The sequence below is a fragment of the Apodemus sylvaticus genome, chromosome 15 (assembly GCF_947179515.1).
Source record: "Apodemus sylvaticus chromosome 15, mApoSyl1.1, whole genome shotgun sequence".
Taxonomy (NCBI): Eukaryota; Metazoa; Chordata; class Mammalia; order Rodentia; family Muridae; genus Apodemus; species Apodemus sylvaticus.
Window position 1 is genome coordinate 1,947,750 of NC_067486.1, and position 23,769 is coordinate 1,971,518.

The window sequence follows — 23,769 nt, forward strand, 5'->3', positions numbered from 1 at the left end:
TTGTGGACTATGTCTTTGGCTGATACAACAGAAGCACACACAGATGAGCATTTCCCCAGTCTGGCATTAGGAAGCAACAAGAGGTCTGCAGAAGGCAAACGTAGCCCTGGCACTGGCGGCCTGTCACAGAACAGCCGGGCTTCCAATGGGAGCGTGGATTACAGCAGGTCCCAGTGCTCCTGCACAAGCCTGACTTCTCACTATGACTACTCAGAAGACTTTCTCTCTGAGTGCTCTGAGGTGGCTATCGGCAGACATCAGTCAGAGCAGCCTCTGGCGAAGGAAAAGGAGAAAAGAAAGTATAATACTTGTAAATTCCCCCAGCCTAAAGGTAAGAAACTAGACTTCTAGGCCAGGCTGCAGCACTGCTGGTATCCTGTAGTGGCCGCAACAGTTACAGGTGTGTATTCCTGAATATGTATGGGTGAGATTTTGGAAGGAATTGGAAACAGAAGAATTAAGGAAATCATAAACTAACAAGAAACTGTGACCTCATCCCCACAGAGTTGACCTGCCTACCACACCACCAAGCCTGCTAATGGGGAGTTTTAATTAACAGGTGCCCATCTCAGGTACTCAGTACACAGGTACTCAGTACTTGGTTTCACCAGCTTTCTGCCATTGGTCTCAGCTAAAGAATCAAAGTTTGAACTGCGATGAAATGCCTTGTCTGCACCCCAAGAAGACTGTCTCCTAAGTCTGCTGAGGATGGTGACAATCTTTCAAAACCAAAACTACTCAAAAGGCTGTTAGACTTTTCCTTGTCGCCTTTGGTTTTGTTTTCTTATTTTTTTGAGACTGCACTGTGTAACAACACTGGCTAGCCTAAAACTCCCTTTGTAGACCAGGCTGGCCTTGGACTCGTGGAAATACACCTGTCTCTGCCTCCGGAGTGCTAGGATTAAAGCCTTATGTCTTCAGAGCCCAACTGAAGGCATTTTCTTATTTGAGGTTCACTCCTCTCAAAACTGACTTTAACTTCTGTCAAGTTGACATAAAACTATCCGGAACAGTGGTTTTTAATACAATGTGATGTGTTAGAGTTTCATTGCTGTGAAGAGGCACCATGACCAAGACAAGTCTTATAAAACAAAAACATTTAATTAGGGCTGGTTTACACTTTCAGAGGTTCAGTTCATTATCATCATGGCAGGAATCATGGCAGCATGCAGGCAGACACGGTGCTGGAAGAGCTGAGAGTTCTACACCTTGATCAGAAGGCAGCCAGGAGGAGGCTGATTCCACACTGGGTGGAACTTAAGCCTAAGAGACCTCAGAGCCCACCTACACAATTACACACTTTCTCCAACAAAGCCACACCTCCTAATAGTGCCACTTCCTATGGGCTAAGCATATTCAAACCTCACTAGTGTTGTGTTGTGTTTGAAACAGGGTCTCATTTAGTCCAGGCTATTCCTCTGCTTCTACTTCCCCAGTGTTAGGATACAGGAATGTGCCTCCACACCTGGCATGATTTTTCGAGTAACTTTTACAGCAGATATCTAAACACAGACAAAAAGAAGCCGTTTTTAATCCATTCTGTGTTGGATAACTTAAGTCTCCAGACATAAAGTAGATGTGACTGGACTGAAGAGCCGTGTCTGTAAGACAGCTGTGTGTGGCTTGCCCAAGCAGCAGCAGACATGTCCAGTGAGCCATCTTCGGCCTCTCAGTTTCATGGCATTTGTGTGTGTGTGTGTGTGTGTGTGTGTGTGTGTGTCAGGGGCTGCTACACATGTGCATATTTACATGCCTCTCTGTGCACTGCTGGTGACAACCTACATTGTTCCCTCAGGCCAGAAGGACATCCCAGCTGAGAAAAAGCACATCTGGAATGCTTCATTTTTCAGTTCTCAAATCCAAACAATTGCCAAGAGAAGAGACACCATGACACATCGGATCCTGTCAGCCAGGCTCCACAAGATCAAGGAGCTGAAGAACGAGCTGGCAGACATCCACCGGAAGCTGGAAGCCACTGTCATAGAAAACCAGTTTCTGAAGCAGCTTCAGCTCAGGCACCTGAAAGCCATCGGGAAATATGTGAACTCTCAGAACAATCTACCTCAAATCACAGTTAAGCACCAGAACGAGGTGAAGAACCTTCGGCAGCTCCTCCGGAAGTCCCAGGAGAAGGAGCGAGCTGTGTCCAGGAAACTCCGAGAAACCGACAGCGAGTTACTGAGGACCAAAGACACCTTACAAGCCCTGCAGAGACTCTCAGAAGACAAAAACCTTGCAGAGAGAGAAGAACTGACTCACAGGTTGACCGATCTTACAGCCAAAATGGAAGCAAATGATAAAAAAATACAGGTTTGTGTCTCAGAAGTTCCAGTATTGGTAAGGGAGCAACCAGCCATGGGCTGTGCCCCGGCTCAGGCTCACCACAGGGAGTAACTGTGTTAAGTAGAGAGGGGAGGGGAGGGGAGCTGGAAGGAGGAGCACAAGTGTCAGAGCTGGGAGTCTGCCCTGGAGTGGGTGAGAGTGCTCACTCTCCAGCAAGAGTGCTCCCCAGCCAGGCTGGAAGCAGCTGGTCCGATGGCCACATGGGCATGTCCTGTGTGTCCTGTGAGCCAGAGGTCTACAGTGTGTTGTGACAATCTCCCTTTGAAATGAACACCTACATTCAGCTCTTATTGAAAGGCTGCCTCTTCTTGCCAGAGTAGTGTGTCTGTCTGTCTGTCCAGCCCTTTGCTTGTATTATCTCTCCTCGGTCTGACAGATCAGACTTGTTTCCACAGTTTTAGTTATTTAAAAATAATGTTTCCCTGGGAAGAAGAAAGAAAAGAGAAAGGAAATGGAGGAAAACAGAGGGAAGAGGGGAAGGGAGGGAGGGGACAGGAGAGGAAAGAGGGAGGGGAGAGGAGGAAGGAGGGAGAGGAGGGGGGAAAGGAAGGAAGAAGGGGAAGGGGAAAAGGAAGGAAAATGGGAAGAGAGGGAAAGGCGAAGGGGAAAAGGAGAGAAGAGGGGGAAGGGGGAAGGGAGGGAGGGAGTGGGGAAGGGAAAGGAAAGGAAAGAATAGAATTAAAGTATCTGAAGAGGGATGGATAGATTTTCTTCAACAGACCCTGATTGTTCAAAGCCGGAGGATTTCACTAGAAGGGACAATGGGGAAGCATGCACTAAATCACACAGGCCCTGCCTGTTTTACATGATCTTCATGAATATAAATACAAATGAACCGTTTAATTCTCTGATACTTGATGGTGACAAATATTTTCTGATAAGTATTCGATGGTTTTGCCTGCATTTTCATAATACTATTTGTTATGAAATGCAGTGCAGCGAGGAGGTACCTGGGGGGCACACCAAGGAGTCCCCTGAGAAATTACGCTATGGAACAGATCTGGTACAAGGCAGTTTATTTGGGGGAAGGGAGGGTAGTGGGGACCTGGAGAAGGGGTAGAGGCAGACATGTAGACAAGGGTAGTGGACATGTAGACAGGCAGACAGACAGGGGCAAAGCCACGAGGACAGAGAAGAGGGAGAGAGAAGGACAGAAAGAAGGAGAGAGAGGCAGAGAACACTTGGGAACAGAGAGAGCTAGACAACAGGCCCTTTACATCCAGCCACACCTGAGACATCTGATGGCACATGATGACATAATCCCCTGCTAGGTCCCTGGGAATGTAAGCCCCTGCTAGGTCCCTGGGAGCAGCCTGTAAACTAACACAATTCTGCAGGAAAAATCCTCTACTGTCCAAGAGAATTGTCTTCCCTAGAGTAGGTGGTCGGTACCAACAAGACCGGTAGCCTGTGTCACGCTGCTACACCTATCTAAGTCAGGACCTGGGTACTGGTGCAGGCCCACCCAGCATGCCTGTTCTCCCATCTTATGGTCCACCACTGTGGACAGCGGCATGAAGCCCATTACAGCCTTCCTGTCTGCTCTCTAGGGACACCTGCCCTCATGGTCTGTACCGAGGCTGGGCCCTTCCTCTAGGGAAAGGAGCCAGAAGATTTACCATCTGCAAAGACAGCAGAGCAACGCATTTGGTTCCCACTGTTAGGTATGCCCTGGTTGTACTTGTTGATTTTTCAGGATGCATTTGAATATCTGTTATCAGTGTCCAGGGTTTGTAAAGAACATTGGGGCACTGGGCTGGAAATCTGGGACTTTTTGGCCAATGTCTCCTCTTATAATAAACGTAGTTGTTTCATCCCAGTCAAGTTTAATGACGCCACACTGGCTACAGAGTAGTTGAAATATATACTGTTTTCAGAACTTAGAAAAACAGCTGCGGCTGAACAATCGGTCCTTTAGTCGGCAGTTGGCCAAAGAAAATCGGAAGACATTAGCAGCTCAAACAGCGACGAAGACTCTGCAGGCAGAAGTGAGACAGCTGCAGCAGAAGCTGAAGGTATCTCCCCCAAGACAATCTGTCCCAAACCTAACAGAGGCAAAACAGATAGTTTGATTTGCACAGCTATGTGTGTTGGAGACAGGGGGATCAGTAGTTGAAAGTCACCTTTGGCCTTAGAGCAATTTTGAGGCCAGCCTAGGCTATGTGGGGCTGTCTCAAAAGTAATAGGGCCAGCCTAGGCTATGTGGGGCTGTCTCAAAAGTAATAGGGCAAGCCTAGGCTATGTGGGACTGTCTGAAAAGTAATAGGGCAAGCATAATAAAGAGGCTTGCTGCCAAGCCTCACACCCCAAGTTAGAACCCTGGGACCCACATGGTCAAAGGAGAAAACCAACTCCCCCAAGTGGTCCTCTGACCGCCACATGCATACAATGGCATGCATGCACACACACACACACACACACACACACACACGAACACAAAAATATGCCATGTGGTGTTGGCACACACCTTTTATGCCAGTACTCAAGAGGCAGAGGCAGACAGATTTCTGTGTTAGAAGCCAACCTGGGCTACAGAGACCCTATCTCATTCTCATAAAACTGGGAGGGGGAAGGGAGAGGGAGAGAGAGAGAGAGAGAGAGAGAGAGAGAGAGAGTGTGTGTTGTATCCAAACCACCATGAGGTTCTACTCGCCCATTAGAGTAGCTGTTTCCACAGGAAAATGCTGCTAAACATGTGGAAAGGAACGGTCACCAGTGGGAGTGGAAGAGCTGAGTCCCCCCCTCTCCCCCTTTCCCCCCTCCCACCACCACCACTCACCCCTCCACCCCCCCACAAAGCCACATGAGGCTCCTCCCAAGGCTCAAACACACAACCACATGACCCGCAACAGCACTTCTCATACACACCTGAGGAACAGAAAGTCAACATACAAAAAATATGCATGTACACATGAGGGCCATCCAACTGTGTCATGAGTACACATTCACATGGAGGGCCATCCAACTGTGCCATGTGAACACATTCACACAGAGGGTCACTCAACTGTGCCATGTGAACACAATCACATGGAGGGCCGTCCAACTGTGTCATGAGTACACATTCACACAGAGGGTCACTCAACTGTGCCATGTGAACACATTCACACAGAGGGTAACTCAACTGTGTCATGAGTACACATTCACACGGAGGGTCACTCAACTGTGCCATGTGAACACATTCACACGGAGGGTCACTCAACTGTGCCATGTGAACACATTCACATGGAGGGCCGTCCAACTGTGCCATGTGAACACATACACACAGAGGGTCACTCAACTGTGCCATGTGAACACATTCACACAGAGGGTCACTCAACTGTGTCATGAGTACACATTCACACGGAGGGTCACTCAACTGTGCCATGAGTACACATACACACAGAGGGTCACTCAACTGTGCCATGTGTACACACTCACACAGAGGGTCACTCAACTGTGCCATGTGAACACACTCACACAGAGGGTCACTCAACTGTGCCATGTGAACACATTCACACAGAGGGTCACTCAACTGTGCCATGTGTACACATTCACACAGAGGGTCACTCAACTGTGCCATGTGAACACATTCACACGGAGGGTCACTCAACTGTGCCATGTGTACACATTCACATGGAGGGCCACTCAGCTGTGAAAATGAATGGAACCTTGTCATGTGCGTAGCACTGATAGAACTGGAAGGTAGCATGTGAGGCACAGTGACCTAGACCAGGATGGCAAGTGCTGCGTGTTTACTCCTGTCTGTAAGGGGAGAGACAAGGAGGGGGGACTGCAAGGGGCTTGGGACGGGGCAGGGTGCAGGAAGAGAAGAGGGAGGAAGGGAAGGAAGGAGGGAGGGAGAGGGAGAGAGGGCAGCGCAGGCGTTGAGTGGTCAGTGTGTAGAAATGTCATAAAATAGTGAATTGCGCTCATCTCTACATCGCTCCGTGCCAGTGTTATAACAAAGGTATTAAAGATTTGTTTTTATTAATTTCAATTGCGTGTGTGCATACACATGTGTATATGTGCCCATGAACGCAGTGCCCATGGAGGCTACAGGTGTCTAGTTGTAAGCTGCCTGACATAGGTGTTGGGAACCGAACTCAGTCCCCTGAAAGAAGCCAGAGAAGTAGTGAGTGAAAAGGAGGCAGAGCAGCTGTATGCACTGTGACCACCTTAGATGAGGGTGCAGAACAAACTCTATGTTGGTTAATATTTACAGAAGAAAACGTCAGTTACAGAGGCTAACACAGTCTCTGCACATGGAAGGCAGAAGAAGCAGGAGGGTCATGGGTTCAAGGCCACAGCTGAGCTAGATAGGAAGGACTATTTAGTGATATTGTGTCAACACACACACACACACACACACACACTAACAATGTGCAGAAGACAGACCTGAAGGACTGGTTGCAGAACCACACCTGGAGCTACAGAACTATTGTGCATCATTATACAGCAGGGTTGAGGATAAAAAAAAAAAATCCTGAAAAGTCACTGAAATTTTAAAAAGAACCAACTACGTATTCCACTAATGCTGTAAGGTCATGGGGAAAAGCCACTCCAGGTGACTTAGCACAGTTATTTCAGTTAACTCTAACTAGTCACCTGCTAAAGATGGAATAACTTCGCACACAAATGTGAATGGTTTCAGAAGTGATGTGTGTGTGTGTGTGTGTGTGTGTGAGAGAGAGAGAGAGAGAGAGAGAGAGAGAGAGAGAGAGAGAGAGATGTGGCACATTGAAACACTGTGAATAATGCTGGTACCCTTTAGAACAGGGTTCTAGAGGGATGGTAAAAAAGTACACAGCTAAGACAAGGTGAAATAGAAGTTCACAGTCTTGATTTCTATCTGAAGTGGAAGTATGACTTCATGATGTATTTTATTTTAAAAGCTAAATATTTCCAATGTGACTGAGAACAGTGGACACCTCTAGTGCCCACTGGCTCAAAGAGAAACAAAACATCCTAAAGAAGTCATACCAGAGAAACTGTCACCTTGCAGGAACATACAGAACCAGTTCTTACTGGCCAAAAATGATCAAAAAAGATAGGCATGATAAATGCTCTTGGGTTTTTTTTTTTTAAGATTTATTTATTTGTTATATGTAAGTACACTGTAGCTGTCTTCAGACACCTCACAAGGGGTCAGATACCATTACAGATGGTTGTGAGCCACCATGTGGTTGCTGGGATTTGAACTCAGGACCTTGGCAAGGGCAGTCAGTGCTCTTAACCACTGAGCCATCTCTCCAGCCTGATAAATGCTCTTGTAATCCCAGCACTGAAGAAGCTGAGGCAGGAGAATTCAAGGTAAGGGCCACCTAGGATCTATAGCAAGACCCTGACTCAAAAATTAGTAATAAAAATAAATAAATAAATAATAAATGAATAAGTAATAAGTAATAAAATAAATAAATAAATAAAGAGGGGAGATATATGAGAGTAGAATGGGATGAATATGATGGTCAAAATACATTATATATGTGTATGTGTGTGTATGTATATTATATATATGTGGGTACATTATATGTATATGCATATGTTTTATATGTGTGTTTATTATATGTGTAATGTGTATATGTTATATATGTATGTAGTATGTAATATATGTATAGGTGTGTATGTGTGTACATTATATATGTATGTTATATATGTATATGTGTTATATATGTACATATGTATATATTATATGTGTATGTATAGTATATATAAATATGTATGTGTGTGTATATATGAAATTGTCAAAGAATAGTATTTTTTTAAGATTTATTTTATTTATATGAGTACACTATAGCTGTCTTCAGACACATCAGAAGAGGGCATCTAATCCCATTACAGATGGTTGTAAGCCACCATGTGGTGGCTGGGAATTGAACTCAGAACCTCTGGAAGAGCAGTCTGTGTTTGTAACTGCCGAGCCATTTCTCCAGCCCCAAAGAATAGAATTTTTATATAAAGAAAAATAATAATTTGTCATTCTTAGAGACAAAATGCTTCACCTGGAGAGATGACTGTGCAGTCAGAACATTTAAGGTGCAATCTTGAAGACAGGCTCAGATCCATGTAACAGGCTAGGAGTCCCATGCACATATATGATCTCAGCTCTGAGGGAGGCAGGGACAAGAGAATTGCTGGGGCTTGCTGGTTTCCAGCTCAATAAACAGGAGCCTCGGGTTCAGGGAAAGACTCTACTTCAAAGTAATAGGCGGAGGGTGCTTGAGGGAAGCCAACCATCCTAGTGGGTCTGAGTGGGTTGTCGCTGAGTGTGGAGTTCAGAACGTGCTCTGCTCTGGGCCACTCCACGTTGTGCAGCCCAGTGGCTTCAGGCTGTGCCTCATTCTGGGTGGCTCCACTTTACTAAGCAAAAGTTAAGCACATCCCATCACACACAGAGAGATGATACTTACTCCCACAAATAAATTATAGGTGAGTGTAGCCGCCCGCGGCCACATGCGAACCAGAATACCTGAAAGAGAATTCTGGGGGTGATGGGGAGGGGGCGAAAGAGAAACTGAGTCAAGGCGACAGTACCGGTCAAGACTGACTTTAATATTATTATGCCAAGATATATAGTTTTTAGGGAACAACCCTGCCCCCCAGAAGGTGGTCACATCAAAGGGCCGGCCGAGAACTCCTTGGCTCCAATTCTCAGCAGGTCGCCTGCTTCCAGTCTGGCGGGGTCTCTGCTGTCTTCCAGGTGAGACTGCCTTGAGGCCATCTTGGTAGTCAAGGTGAAAGCGCCTTATTGATCCAAGGAACAAAGGCCGGAGATAACACCATCGGGAGAGTGGGGGTTGCCAGCCAGCTCACTGGTGTGGGGGAAGGGACAATTCCTCCTTAATTATTAATTTTCAACAACTCAGTGGATATAAGTATATTCATCCAATGGACGCTGGGCCTTCACCAGTGAGGGAAAACAGAGGTCCAACCCCCTTAAACATTAACGACATCTTTTTCAGAGGAGGGGAAATAGACTGCCTTAATAATTTAAGGACAGTCTCTTAATGTCAACCCCCATGCAGCTGGACGTGCTTTTCAGGGAAATTCGGAGACAGGATTTTTTCCTTTTCCCTTGCAGTGCCTCACCTCGCACCTCAAACTGATGCCCATGTTTGTTATATTAACAAACATGGATAGTTCCGAATACTATGCAGCCTCCTTTTTGAGGATCCACTGGTAAAGTAAATGCTCTGTGGATATGAGCTGGCTAGCTGGCTATTATAACCACTCATCCTCGTCCTGGCGGCCATTGCTGGAGGGGCTTATCTTCTGAGTGTTATCTGCTTGAAATACAAAAGGAGATTAAGAGAAAAAACCTGTTTGGTCAGTATCGGAAGGCCCAAGACGTTTAATTTGATTGAAAATTTGTGACTTCAGGCAAGAGGCCTGGCTTGCAACTTAACTGCAAGAACACAAAGGAACCTTTCTTCCCAAGTAAGTGGGAAGCGGCTTAGGGAAAGCCTTTGAATTAATTATACTTACCAGCAGCTTTAGGGTATGTTTACCTGTCTTACCGATCTCTCTGGCAGCCAACGCGCTTCATCTTCTCCTTGAGAAAAAATACAGATGGACCCCCTCCCCCAGATTAAAACGGGGTCTGGACCATTCCATGTATTAGTTAAAGGGTCCCGCCACTTAACCATGGCATAGGAATTGGAAGTAACTGGGTGCCAATGTCAAGTCTGCTGCAGACTGACCTTTAGCATCAGTTTGGAGAAAATTTAAAACAAATAAGACAAAGGCAAGATGTGCTTTGGGAGACCTGGGGGGGGGGGGGTATAGATTCCCCTTCTTTGTTTTAAGAAGCCAGTTTTTAAGGGTGCAGTGAGCACGCTCTACGATTCCTTGACCCATTGGGTTATAAGGAATTCCTGTTTAGTTTAATATTAAATTCCTTGCAAAATGAGATAAAGTTCTTACCAGAATAGGCTGGTCCATTGTCTGTCTTAATGACCTTGGGTAATCCCATGGTATTAAAGGCTTGTAAACAATGATCGATTACATTTTTAGAGGCTTCTCCCGAATGCAGGGAGGCAAAAAGGAGTCCCGAGCACATATCAATGCAAACATGTATAAACTTTAATTTTCCAAATTCTGCATAGTGAGTTACATCCATTTGCCAAATTTGATTGGGCATAAGGCCACGTGGATTAACCCCTAAGTGGGGGACTGGTGCTAAAGTAAGACAATTTGGGCATTCTTGCTTGCTCCTTTGTGATCTTATGATGGAGTCTTAATGTATGGCTAGAAAGATGAAATTTATCATGATCACGTCTAGCCATTTCTACAGGTTCTAAAACTAAGGCCTCTCCTATGAGAGCCTTGTCAATGCACTCATTACCCTGAACCAAAGGTCCAGGAAGACCTGAGTGAGCTCGTATATGGCCAATATAAAAGGGATTTTTTTCTAGCAAGAATGATACTTTGCAATTGTGAAAACAAGGATCCAGCTGGCGTATTAAAATTAAATGTGCCACAGGTTTCTAATTGTGGTATAGAAAATGCAACATAAGCACTGTCAGTAAAGAGATTAAAAGTACTATCTATAGATTGAAAGACACACAACACCGCTGTCAGTTCTGATAACTGAGCAGAAAGCCCAGGGGTCTCTATGACCACCTGTTGATTATTAATAAGATATCCGGCTCTTCCTTTGGAAGAGCCGTCTGTGAAAATTAAGAGAGCATTATGCAACGGCTGCAAAGATGTCATTTTAGGAAATACAACCTCATGCATATTTAAAAACTTTATCAGTTTGTCTTGAGGATAATGGTTATCTATAGTCCCTTCAAAGCCTATTTGAGCAAGCAATCAATCTGTGCTATGCTGTTTTAACCAAGCATCTTGATCTACGTTATAAGGCTGAATAATAACATCTGGTTCTTTGCCAAAATAAGTTAGCGCCTGCTTTCTTCCAAGCACAATTACTTGGGCTACCGCCTCATAATATGGTAAGATATTATGCCTTGAAGACACCCTCAAATGAATCCACATCAGAGGAGCCTTTTGCCATAATAAACCTGTAGGCGAATGAGTCGTATTAAAAATTAGCAGATGCAAAGGTAAAGAATAATCTATATAGGTAACAAATTGATTTTCAATAGCTTTCTCCACTAGCTGTAAAGCCAAAAGTCCTTCTGAAGTTAATAATCTAGGGGATGTAGGATCAGCATTCCCCTTTAGAATATCAAATAAAGGTCGTAATTCTCCTGTAGTAAGCTTTAAATATGGCCGAAGCCAGTTAATGTCACCCAATAACTTCTGAAAATCATTTAAAGTTTTTAAATTGTCCCTGCGGATAATTATCTTCTGGGAAAAAATAGCTTGATCTGTAAGTTTGAAACCCAGATAATTATACAGATCCTGGGTCTGTACCTTCTCTGGTGCTATTTGCAATCCTTTAGCGGCTAAAGCTTGCTGTAAATCTTTAAAACATAAAAGCGAGGTCTGAGGATTTTTTCCTGCAATTAGAAAATCATCTGTGAAATGGATAAAGTAAATATCTGGCCACTTTTGTCTTACAGGCTGAATGGCCTGTGCCACAAACTTCTGACATAAAGCCAGGCTGTTAGCCATGCCCTGAGAAAGAACTGTCCATTGATATCTTTTCATAGGTTCCATGAAGTTAATAGAAGGAACACTGAAAGCAAATCTTTTGCAATCCTCAGGATGCAATGGAATAGTAAAGAAATAATCTTTTAAATCTATGACTATTTTATGAAATCCTTTAGGAATAGCCACGGGAGATGGAAGACCAGCTTGTAAAGTTCCCATGGGCAACATAGTTTCATTAACCTTTCTTAAATCTTGTAGCAATCTCCATTTACCGGATTTTTTCTTAATAACAAATATTGGGGTATTCCATGGAGATAGAGACTCTCTTAAATGTCCCACCTTCAATTGTTCCTGCACTAGCAAAGAGGCGGCTTCCATTTTTTCTTTAGATAAGGACCACTGATCAACCCACACAGGATTATCATTAAGCCACTGAATTTTGCAGGCAAGATAGTGGCCATTACTGAAAATGCCCCAGACTTCTAGAGTTAGGGTTTGGCTGGGGGCTTTTAAACTTTCTAGTGCCTTGCCCTTCTTTCCCAAGTCCCTGTTCGGGCGCCAATATGTAGCCGCCCGCGGCCACATGCGAACCAGAATACCTGAAAGAGAATTCTGGGGGTGATGGGGAGGGGGCGAAAGAGAAACTGAGTCAAGGCGACAGTGCTGGTCAAGACTGACTTTAATATTATTATGCCAAGATATATAGTTTTTAGGGAACAACCCTGCCCCCCAGAAGGTGGTCACATCAAAGGGCCGGCCGAGAACTCCTTGGCTCCAATTCTCAGCGGGTCACCTGCTTCCAGTCTGGCGGGGTCTCTGCTGGCTTCCAGGTGAGACTGCCTTGAGGCTGTCTTGGTAGTCAAGGTGAAAGCGCCTTATTGTTCCAAGGAACAAAGGCCGGAAATAACACCATCGGGAGAGTGGGGGTTGCCAGCCAGCTCACTGGTGTGGGGGAAGGGACAATTGGGCCACCTCACGTTGTGCAGCCCAGTGGCTTCAGGCTGTACCTCATTCTGGGTGGCTCCACTTTACTAAGCAAAAGTTAAGCACATCCCATCACACACAGAGAGATGATACTTACTCCCACAAATAAATTATAGGTGAGGAGCACATGGACATGTGGGCATAATAAAATCAGGTCACACCATGCCTGAGAACATGAAACACAGGGAACAATAGTCAATGGAACCCACCGAAAGACATCTGCGCTCCATCCACTGGCTTCCCATTAAAGAATGGCAGAAGCCCTGTCTGTCACTTTCCTTGGGGCTTCAGTTGAAGACTACCTACAGGTTCCCATCACTTGACATCCCTCTCAAATTACATCCACCTGTCTACCCAGCCCTCCAGACACAGCCCTGGACCTTGCCCACTGGCCCTGTGTCTTGATGGTGGCTCGCCTCCACCATAGAGTTCTACAGCTTGACTCTGCAAGCCTCCAACTGATCTCCTCCTAGATTCACTAATGCACAACCACCTGTAGTGATTGTCAACCTCTGCATCAGCTCTGCCTTCTTAAGATTTCTGCACTCGTGTGTGTGTGTGTGTGTGTGTGTGTGTGTGTGTGTGTGTGCCTGTGTGCGCGTGCGTGCAAAGACCAGAGATCAATACTAGATGCCTTCCTCTATGCATCTCTACCTTATTTTGAGACAGGGCTTCTCACTGAACCTGGAGCCTGCCAATTTGTCTAGACTGGTTTGTCCAGCAAGCTCCAGGATCCTCCTATCTCTGCTTCCCAGTGCTATGGTTACAGGTTGTGCCACTGTGCCTGGCTTTGCATGTGTATATGTGTGCTCACTCGAGCACACACACGCACACATACACACACACACACACACACACACACACGTGTTTGAAGTGTAATATGTGACCTGAGAGTTAATACTAGCAATTAAGACTGCAAAAAGAACACATAATTGTCAGCAGCCATGCTTTCCAGAGTAATTTAGATAACATGATAAACTACAGAGCAAGGATAGTATAGTTTGTGAAGTTATCAGTAACTAATAAATTCTGACACTGACAAGATACAAACTTTTCTGTTCTGTTCTGTTCTGTTCTGTTCTAATGGAGTGGGCTTGTTGGTAGGTTATTTCTGCACTGGAAAAATGAGCCAATTCAAGCCAGATTAGATCATATTAAAGGCAGGTTTATTGGGAAGCTGCTCTCAGGTGAGTTCACTGGCCCCAAGGATTGAAGCCAGGGGAGTTGCCATGGAGAGAGGGGGTAGGGAAAGAGGAGAAAGAAAGGGTGCACACAGAGAGAGGAGGAGGAGGGGGAGAGAGCATGCACGTGCACACTGGATTATATAACGAGGGGCCTGTGGGGGAAGGGCAGCCCAGGCCCTAGGCTGGAAAGTTCATGGTTAGGGACAGGATATGCTGGGTAGGGACTGAAGCTATCCTGGGAGACAGTGGAGGACAGGTCTGCTTTGATATGTAAAATATACAACTCAGTCCCTTGTCCTGGGGTCTGAAATCAAACACGTGTGACACTCAGTCACTACCAACAGCAATCACTGGTGATCCCTCCTGTGTTTGGGATCACCTCCCAACTGTAGATATAATCTCTTAATAAGCATCACCTGTCAATAAAAAAGCTATGGCCAATGAACTGAGGCAGGTGGTAGGAGGTGGGACATCCAGCAGGAATAGGGAGAATTCTGGGAAACAGTCAGAGGCACAAGGGATTTGCCAGGAACCACTGAGGAGATGGACGTAAACCAGCAGCTAGCTAAACTCAGGATAGAATAAAGCAGACATTTCCCAGAATCCCTGAGGAGGCAGGCATAAGAAGACAAGGAGGAGAAACCAGCCACGTAGCTGAACCTGGGTCAGGATAAAAGGGAAATTAAGTTAAGAGCAAGTCAGAGAACAAGTCAAAGCTTATATCCTAGGCATTTATTAATAAATAATTAGTCTCAGAATCGACATTCTGGGAGCATGGGCTGGGAGGAAAAACTGGGTGTACTTTTTACACTCACCAGTGCAAGTCGTCTGGGCAAATAAGTTTGACCTTCTCCACTGCAGTCATCCCTGATAATGAACCAAGGGCAACAGAACAGGAAATTTAAGGGTGTTATATTCTAGACCATTCTCATTATTATGTTGCATAAAATTACTTTCAGGCACTAGAGAGATGGCTCAGGGGTTAAGAGCACGGGTTGCTCTTCCAGAGGTGAAGAGTTCAATTCCCAGCAACCACATGGTGGCTCACAACCATCTATAATGAAGTCTGATGCCCTCTTCTGGCATGAAGATGCACATGCAGATAGAGCACTCATAAATTACAAAATAATTTCTAAAAATTATTTTTAAAAGTTACTTTCAAACATCAATGACTTAAGAAATGACATTAGTAGGCTGGACAGTGATGGTTCACACCTTTAATCCCAGCACTTGGGAGGCAGAGGCAGGCAGATTTCTGTGTTCGAGGCCAGCCTGGTCTACAGAGGGAGTTCCAGGATAGCCAGGGCTACACAGAGAAACCCTGTTTCGAAAACAAACAAACAAAAAACCAAACAATAAAAAGAAATTACATTAATTTTGTTTACAAATTTGATCACACTGTGAACCCCGAGATTGTGTTATGGAGTGGCTTAGCCCTTAGCACACACCTTTAATCTCAATGAAGGTAAAGTTAGTTTGTAGAAAGAAGCTCCTGGGTTTGAAAGTGATATCTGAGTGGCAGACAAAGTGATGAATCAGAGAAAGGTTGTACAGAATAGAATCTACTTGAGGGAACCATGCAGAGAGGGGCTCAGTTTTTCTGGAATAGTACTACAGAGACAGGTTACAGAGAGAACTAGCTAGACACAGGCAAAGACAGAATGAGCTAGAGAATGAGAAAGAGTCAGATTAGAACAGATTGTCAGAGTTAGTATGAGGCCAAGCAGAGCAATTCAGTCAGAAGCCAAGAGAGAAGTCAAATAGAATCAGTCAACTTGGAAAGAAGTTTGAGCCAGAACAGGTGAGTTGATCAGCCAGCCAGAGTTCAGAGAGAATTAGAAAGGGAGAGCTTATTCAGCAGGAAGTCTCAGAGGCTGAAAACGTTCTAGGTCTAGAAAAGAGTAATAAAGGCTAAAAGAGCCTGGTGGTGATGGTGCACACCCATAATCCCAGCACTCTGGGAAGCAGAGGCAGGCAGATTTCTGAGTTCCAGGTCAGCCTGGTCTACAGAGTGAATTCCAGGACAGCCAGGGCTATACAGAGAAACCCTGTGTCAAAAAAAAAAAAAACAAATCCAACCCCTCCCCCAACAAACAAACAAACAAACAGGCTAAAAGCATTTAGGACTAGGCCTAGGTTAGCAGACAGAGACAATAGGTCTCAGAGAGGACAGTTATATCAGGTGAATAGAAGTTACTTTAACAGCGGTCCATCTTTCTTTTCTCCTGATTAACCACATGAGTGTCCTGGATTGTGTTACAAACTATTACCTTAGCCCCCTTTGGCCCAGCCCAAGCTCTATTCTATTCTATGCTCCAAGGAGATTCTCCCTCATGTTGCTTCCTCCTGACCCTACTCAGTCCTGCATCAACTCATCAGCAACCACTCCATCTGCTGCTGAGCTAAATCTCATATCAAACCAAAAGACAGGACTAAACTTTCCAGAAACCAAAACATGTGCCCTTGTAAACACTGAAATCTTTATCGAAAGCAGTGTGAGCGATAATTAGTCTAGGGCTAGAGGACTACTCAGCCGTTGTGAGCATTTGCTGCTCTTGCAGAGGAGTCAGGTTTGGCTCCCAGCACCCATGTGACAGCTCACAACCATCTTAACTGACTCAAGATCTGGTACCTTCTCCTGGCCTCCATGGACTCCTGTTGTCACAGCCATAAACTGTTGGCATTTCTGGTCTCTGAGCTAAATGTTAAAATACGACAAAGCAGGAAAGGGCAATATGGACTATAATACTTTGTTTCTGGAAACATATTCTAGAAAAGATATTTCAAATCCATGTCCATACATCTCAAAATAAAATGTTATGATTAAATGGAGCATAAAAAAATAAAGGATGGGGGAAGGGGCAAGACTGGAGAGATGGCTCAGCAGTTAAGAGCACTGACTGACCTTCCAAGGTCCTGAGTTCAATTCCCAGCACCCACATGGTGGCTCACAACCATCCGTAATGGGATCCGATGCCCTCTTCTGCTGTATCTGAAGACAGCAACAGTGTACTTACATAAAACAAATAAATCTTGTTTTAAAAAGATAAATGAAGGACTGGGATGACCCCTGAAAGGTTAGCAGCAACGGACACCAGGCTCACACATGGTGCATATGTATATGTATATGTATATGTATAATGTTTCCTTCACTGACACGGAGGTGACCTTGGAGACAGTGGTGGAGCCCAGCGGGTCACCAGGCCCGCCTCCAGTATAACGTCAGGATCATGTCAGGTTCTTAGCCCTTTTCTTACTCCCCAACAAGTAAAGACCTTCAACACTTTTGTTTCGCCAGGATTTAAAACTATTATTGTTGGGGTTTAAAGCAGAGCAGTGGCCTTGTTACAGGTAATCTGTAAGCCAGTGTGAGTTTGTGAACATGAACGTTGTCTGAGTGTGTACTGCCTGGTGAAGGGCATGATCTCTGCTATCCAGTACTATGGTCACTAGGTATGGCCAGAGCAGCTGAGGACTGGGTGTTGGTTTTATTTCACCTTTCCACTGTGGCACGTGACCAGTTACTTCCTCTTAAATTGATCTTTTAAGTCTAGGTTTATACAGCAATTATTCCTGGGAAACTGACACAGTGTTCTTTTTAGGAGAAGGATCGTGAGCTGGAAATAAAAAACATCTATACTAATCGAATACTTAAAAATTTACATGATAAGGAAGATTACCCCAAAGGTATGGTTTATTCCCTTCTGCTCAAAACCTATTTTTAAGCATCTGCAGATATTTTCCTAATTTATACAGGCAAAATGGTGGGACCTTTAGCAGGCACTTGACTAGGCACAGGCATGCATTTTGTGACTGTAGAATAAAATAATGATGCTCTGATACTGTCACAAAGAACCAGCAATGCTCTGGCCCCCGCTGGGCTCAGTCCCTTCTGCCCCATCTCAGGAGATCTGTAAGCCAGTGTGAAGCTTGTGAACATGAAATCTGTCTGAGGTCATTTTATAACACGTGCCTACGTCAGCCTTCAGGCTTGGTGGATTTAAGCCAGTTCTTACAGCCAAGTAACAATCACTCTGGTCAAAAGAGCCTCGCCTACCCCACACACCCCACACCCAAGAAGTCCCCTCTGACCTAAGCAGCTGCCCGAGCAGTCTCTGACCTCCCTGTACAACAGCATAGTTCTCTGTAGACCCGACACAGCACTGCTCTGTCCTGGTGACTATTGTTGAGCACGGTGGCTCTGGGCTGGTGCTCCTGTCCTGCATTTTGCCCTACGAGACAGCATGTGCTCATACTCACTGCGTCCCTCCCCCCAGCCACAGGGTCTGCTCAGGTAGGTCATTAGGAGCAGCTGGGTCTGCCTTCAAAGGCACAGACCCCCAGTTTCTTGGCCTCCACTGACTCTGGATTATAATCCTGAGCAAAGCCCACCAGACTAGACAGTGTACCTGCCGTCTGGGCGGTCACAGCTCATGTTCCCGACACGCTCTCCTCCTCACCAGGCCTCTTGAGCTTGAGCATGGTGTGGCAGTGGCTTGGTCTCTCACAATGTCCATAAAACAGCTATACTGCCCGACCCTAGCACCTGCCTAATTCCCTAACGCTGCGATGCTCACGGCCTTGAGACCGAGATAAGACAGGGAAAGGAAAGGTAGGAGAGAGAACTCAGACCAAGTGTTGCCTGTCTAGAATGTTCCTGTACAGACTGTCATTTAGTGTGCGTTCTTGAGAGCAGTAAAACTTCTGAATACAATGTTTGTCACATATAATCTACCTACTTTACAGTTTCCTCAACAAAATCAGTACAAGCAGACAGGAAAAGTTTGCCATTTGTAAATATGAGACACCAGGAAACCCAAAAGTCAGATGTCCCATTTTGGATAACTAAGGTATGAAAACTCTGAAATCTTGCATTGTCTAAAAAATATCTTAGCAAAAGTAGAGTGTGTGGGCCGGGCGGTGGTGGCGCTCGCCTGTAATCCCAGCACTCTGGGAGGCAGAAGCAGGTGGATTTCTGAGTTCGAGGCCAGCCTGGTCTACAGAGTGAGTTCCAGGACAGCCAGGGCTATACAGAGAAACCCTGTCTGGGGGGGGGGGGGGAGGAAGAGCGTGTTGATGGGTGTGGTGGTGCACACCTTTAATCCCAGCCCTTGGGAGGTAGAGACAGGTGGAGGTCTGTGAGTTCAAGACCAGCATATTCTACAGAGTGAGTTCCAGAACAACCAGGGCTGTTGCTTGAGAAACTCAGGGGGGGGCGGGCAGGGAAGAGTGACTAAAAGCAGTCCCTCGTTGTATACTAAAAGCATTGGTGCTTATTTAAAATTTAATTTAAAATTATCTACACCTCAAAAATGTGCTTTTTACTGTTTTGTAAATTATAGGGTAAAAAGGGAAAAGGAAACATTGTTCATAAAGAAAAAGCAACAGGAATAAACCATGATATTTCATACTACATGTGTAAACTACCAAAGCAAGAAGAGTCTAAGAGAAAATATGAAGGTAACTGAACAGCTTTAAAACGTCTCCTTGAAGCTGGGCGGTGGTGGCGCATGCCTGTAATCCCAGCACTCTGGGAGGCAGAGGCAGGCGGATTTCTGAGTTCAAGGCCAGCCTGGTCTACCGAGTGAATTCCTGGACAGCCAGGGCTATACCAAGAAACCCTGTCTCGAAAAAACTAAATCCAAAAAACCAAAAAAACGTCTCCTTGCCTCACCCGCAATCCCAGCCAGGATTTGGAGACTATGAGGCAAGAGAAGGGTCACAAGTCCAGGGCCCAGTCACCTGGAAAGGTCATGAATCATCTTGGAAGACACAGTCATTAGCTCTATAGCCAGGGCTCCTGGGGGTAGATCCAAGACAGGTGGAGGTCAGAGAATATTCAAATGGACTGCTCAGAGCATGCAAGCCTAAAATCACCAAGCTAACTTTCAGCTCTTGAGAGCAGGTCAAAGCCAGATGCTTCTGTGGGTATAAGGAGGAGTCTCTGCAGCCCAGGCTGCAACTGCCCGAGCAAAGCCATGCCCCAGGCCACAGGCAGGCAGGTCAAATCTCTAGCTGTCCTGGTCAGAGAAGCCTGGAGGAGGGATGTGTGGGCCTGTGGGTGGGTCCTAGTCTGTCTGCCATTGGTGTGCAGCTGCAACTGCGATCTCGCATCATTCCCTTCAGGTTCCCTTCACTGCCTGCATCTCCACCGAGTCTTCTGTTTACTAAACCATGTCCTTATTTTAATGCAGCAAATCTCACGGTCTTAAAGAGCATGCCATCTCCTCGAGCTTCCTGGGGACAGGTGGCCACTGAGCAGATCTGTGCCTTCCATCTGGAATGTCACTGTTGCACCCAGACAGGTGATTAATAATTTTTTCAAAAAACCCTAGGTTTATTGCTTTCCTTCAGAATCTTGAAGATTGGCCACATGTTTTTATAGTTCATCACTGCTGACAGGTGAGCTGGGAGCACGGCAAGGCTGAGCAGGTGAGCCAGCCAAAATCCCATCATTTCCTCGGGCCTGACAGGAGCTGAGAGGCCCTAGGAGGGCACACTCTTGCTGTGAAGTCAACCCTGTTGAAATAGAAGCTTTGGCAGTGTCCCCCATAAGGCCCCTCACTGTGTGGTGCAGTCTGCAGGAAACATCACCAAATGTGCACTTCCTGTGGCCAGTGTTCATTTAACCGCCCTACTTATTCTTGAGGCCATTTGGAAAATTTATTTGTTCATTTAACAAATTCTATTTGAGCATATACTGTGGTGAGGCATTCACACGCACATGTGCACACACACAAACACACATGTACACACATGTACACATGTACTTGTGCACTTGTGCATACACGCACGTATGCACACACACACACACACACAGCAGCAGCAGCAGCAGCAGCAGCAGGAAAAAATGCAAATACCTTGAGCTGAGCTCCTGTTGTAGAATTCCCGTAAGGCCACTTGTCCATAGTGGTCCAGAACCCACAGCAGTATGTGGTCTCTCACCAGCTGCTTCTCTGGCATATTTGCAGTATTTGAACTAAAGCGTGCCTGCTGCATACACAGCCCTGCAACTCTGGTTGTGTAGGTTTGTTCCTAGAGATTAAAGTCTTGGGCCTAAGAATGTATTACTTAGATTCTTCTAGAAACTACCAAACTGCTAGAAAAGCAAAAAATAAATAAATAAAAATTGCCGATTTATATGCACCCATCAGTAGGCCATCTCCTCAGCTTCTGACTATTGAAATGATTGTTGTTTGGATTGGTGCTTGCTTTAGTTGCCCCAAGAGATTTCCTTAGTATTTTGCATGAATATTTTTTTCTTTTCCTAATTCCCACTTATTTGGTACAGTCTAGGAAAGGTTAGCAACGTCCCTTTCTGTGTATTAGTTGCGCTGCGTTTTGCTACTTCTGTCGTTTGATTGGCTTGTCCGGACGTCTAGGGAGGTGTGTGAACATGCCATGCTGAAATGGGAACCCATTGAGGTTTATCTGGTTGGGGCTGGTTGGTTGGTCTTATAGAGCAGGGGTTTGAATCCATTCTTTTTTTTTTTTTTTTTGGTGTGTGTGTAAGTGCAGTGAGCACATTGGTGGAGACCAGGATAGAACACTGGATATCTTTCTACCCTACCGTGGGCCTCACTGCCCAGAGACAGGGCTCTCACTAAGGGAAACTCCCCTTTAGTGCAGCAGCAATGCTCAGGATCTGCCTGTGCTGTGTCCACACAGCCATGCGCCCCTTCAGGGGTTTGCTTTCTAGCGGGTACTCAGGCCCTCAGCTTGCACAGCGCGGGTGTGGGGGTGGGGTGAGGGTGGAGGAGCCTCCTAAAATCTACTTCTTGTTTGATGGCGCTCAATGCTCCATCTTTTTAACACAGATTTATCAAAGGAGGTTGAACACCCGAAACCACAAACCTCTCTGGAAACTCCTAGGAGGCCAAAAGAGAAAAAGGAAGACCAAGAAAAAAGACTCATCTCAGCAGAAGCAGAGCCAACTGCAAAGGGAAGTGAGGCCCCGGTGGACGCGGAGGATAAGGCCCTGGCCAGAGCGGCCGGCAATGCAGGAGATGCGGGCGATGCGGGCAATGCAGGCGATGCGGGCAATGCGGGTAATGTGGGCAATGCCGGTAATGCGGGCAATGCAGGCGATGCAGGCGAAGTCGGCGAGGTGGTCAGAGCGCACGAGCTGCCGGGAGTGCACGAGCTGCCCGAGGCGAACGAGGCGGATGAAGTGCACCGGGCGGACGAGGCCGGCGACGCCGAGCCCGGACGCGGCCGGAGGAAGACCCCGCGGTCTCGGAAGCACTACTCCTTCACCGAGGCCACCGAGAACCTGCACCACGGGCTGCCTACCTCCTGCAGGCAGGTTCCGGGCAGCCCGCACTGCTGCTGCCGCCACGGCACTGGCAAGCACCGCAGCGAGCAAGAGCTGCGGCTAGAGCCTGCCGGCTACGAGCCCTCGTTCGGAAAGGGATCCAGGACCAGGGCCAGGGCGACGGCGTTCCGCGACAGGAAGAGCAGCCTCATGGAGGAGCTGTTCGGCTCTGGCTTCGCGGGCAGGGCGGGCCCCAGCGACGGCGAGGCAGTCAAGTCCCCGCAGCAGCCCGCGCCCCAGGCCTCGGCTGGCAACGCCTTCGGGGACTCTAGAGCCACTGTGGTGCGGTCCATCCAGGCCTCACCCACCGAAGCCAACAGGAAGACTGTTGTTTAAATGCAGCAGTCACCTGATACATTCTGGTTTATATACTAGTTATGTGCCTTTAATCTTATTTACCATGTGAGGGCTTTTACATAGTGTCTGTTTTAGTACTTGGGAGGACTGAGTGTAATTTGGGTAATTTGCGTGATTGCTATCTAATAAAAAAAAATCCTCTGTACCTTGGTCATATGGTAACATTTTAAATACAAATCTACATCTTTATTAATGGAGGCAGAACATGCATGCCCACTCTTTTTAGGAAGATTGGGTTTATTACATAGCCCGGAGATCTCGGACTCAGTTGGTGATTCTTGGCCAGCCTAAGGCGCATAAATTCTGTCAGCAAGACTGCTGGTCGTCACAACTGAATGGAGAAGTACTGATCAGCAAGATGGCCAGCAGACACAAAGACAGTACAAGGATTCAAGCTTGGCCTCTTGCTCCGCTGAGCTGAAAGCATCGAAGTGGCCTGCCTGCCTGCCTTTGTGAGCTCCCCGTGCCTGTACAGAAGTCTGTATTTTTTGTTATTGTTGAGATTATTTCTTTTTGTTACACAACGACCGTTTCTCTTAATCTTGTTATAAAACAACTGCATGTTCAAGCTGGCTGCTCAGGTCTAATTCTATCAGTATTTTGTTGGGACTATAAAGAGTCTATTCCCAGTCTACACTGTGTAACTTGCCTTCATTTAGCTATCAGAGCAACTTAATTGTTATCTAGAATTCATCGCACTGTCTCCAACTGTTTATGGGCTAGTATAAACACTTTAACAACTGAGATCAAGGGCTGTGTGGCCTAATGGTATAATGCCAGTTGAGGGATAGCGATGGTGATGAAGACGGTGATGGTAATATGATGATGATAATGGTGCTGATAAAATATCCCGGATATAAGCTATATGTAGAGCCTCTACCCACATCCGAGCACTCAGGATGCAGACCAGGCCTGGTCTTTATGGTGAGTTCTAGGCTAGCCAGGGCTGCACAGTAGGACCCTATGTGAAGGCTTTAATTGCATGCAGACCAACATTCACAAACATGCACCATCTTGGAGAGCCCTAAGAAGCAGGTGACAGTAGAGCCAAGG

General features: G+C 46.1%; 1 protein-coding gene across 3 annotated transcripts; it reads left to right on the top strand.

Annotated features, from left to right (window-relative positions):
- On the top strand, positions 1–22,769 carry Lca5l (lebercilin LCA5 like). 3 transcript variants are annotated; one of them, XM_052158625.1, is made up of 10 exons: positions 1–331; positions 1,796–2,310; positions 4,221–4,358; positions 17,648–17,732; positions 18,792–18,895; positions 19,388–19,505; positions 20,240–20,350; positions 20,475–20,477; positions 21,863–22,093; positions 22,145–22,769. In XM_052158625.1, exons 1-10 carry the CDS (start codon positions 10–12, stop codon positions 22,693–22,695), a joined length of 2,178 nt encoding a protein of 725 aa, XP_052014585.1. In that variant the 5' UTR covers positions 1–9; the 3' UTR covers positions 22,696–22,769. The 3 variants fall into 3 exon arrangements, with proteins under 3 accessions (XP_052014585.1, XP_052014584.1, XP_052014583.1); XM_052158624.1 differs by lacking the exon at positions 20,475–20,477; XM_052158623.1 differs by lacking the exons at positions 20,240–20,350; positions 20,475–20,477 and having other exon boundaries at positions 10–331; positions 21,863–22,769.
- The last annotated feature ends 1,000 nt before the right edge of the window (positions 22,770–23,769 follow it).

Bases quoted from the DNA above. Each gene is read 5' to 3' on its own strand.
- Lca5l (XM_052158625.1), top strand. From the start codon at position 10: ATGTCTTTGGCTGATACAACAGAAGCACACACAGATGAGCATTTCCCC. The intron at 4,359-17,647 runs GTATCTCCCCCA...TGTTCTTTTTAG, and splicing joins AGCTGCAGCAGAAGCTGAAG to GAGAAGGATCGTGAGCTGGA. The intron at 19,506-20,239 runs GTAACTGAACAG...ATTTTAATGCAG, and splicing joins GTCTAAGAGAAAATATGAAG to CAAATCTCACGGTCTTAAAG.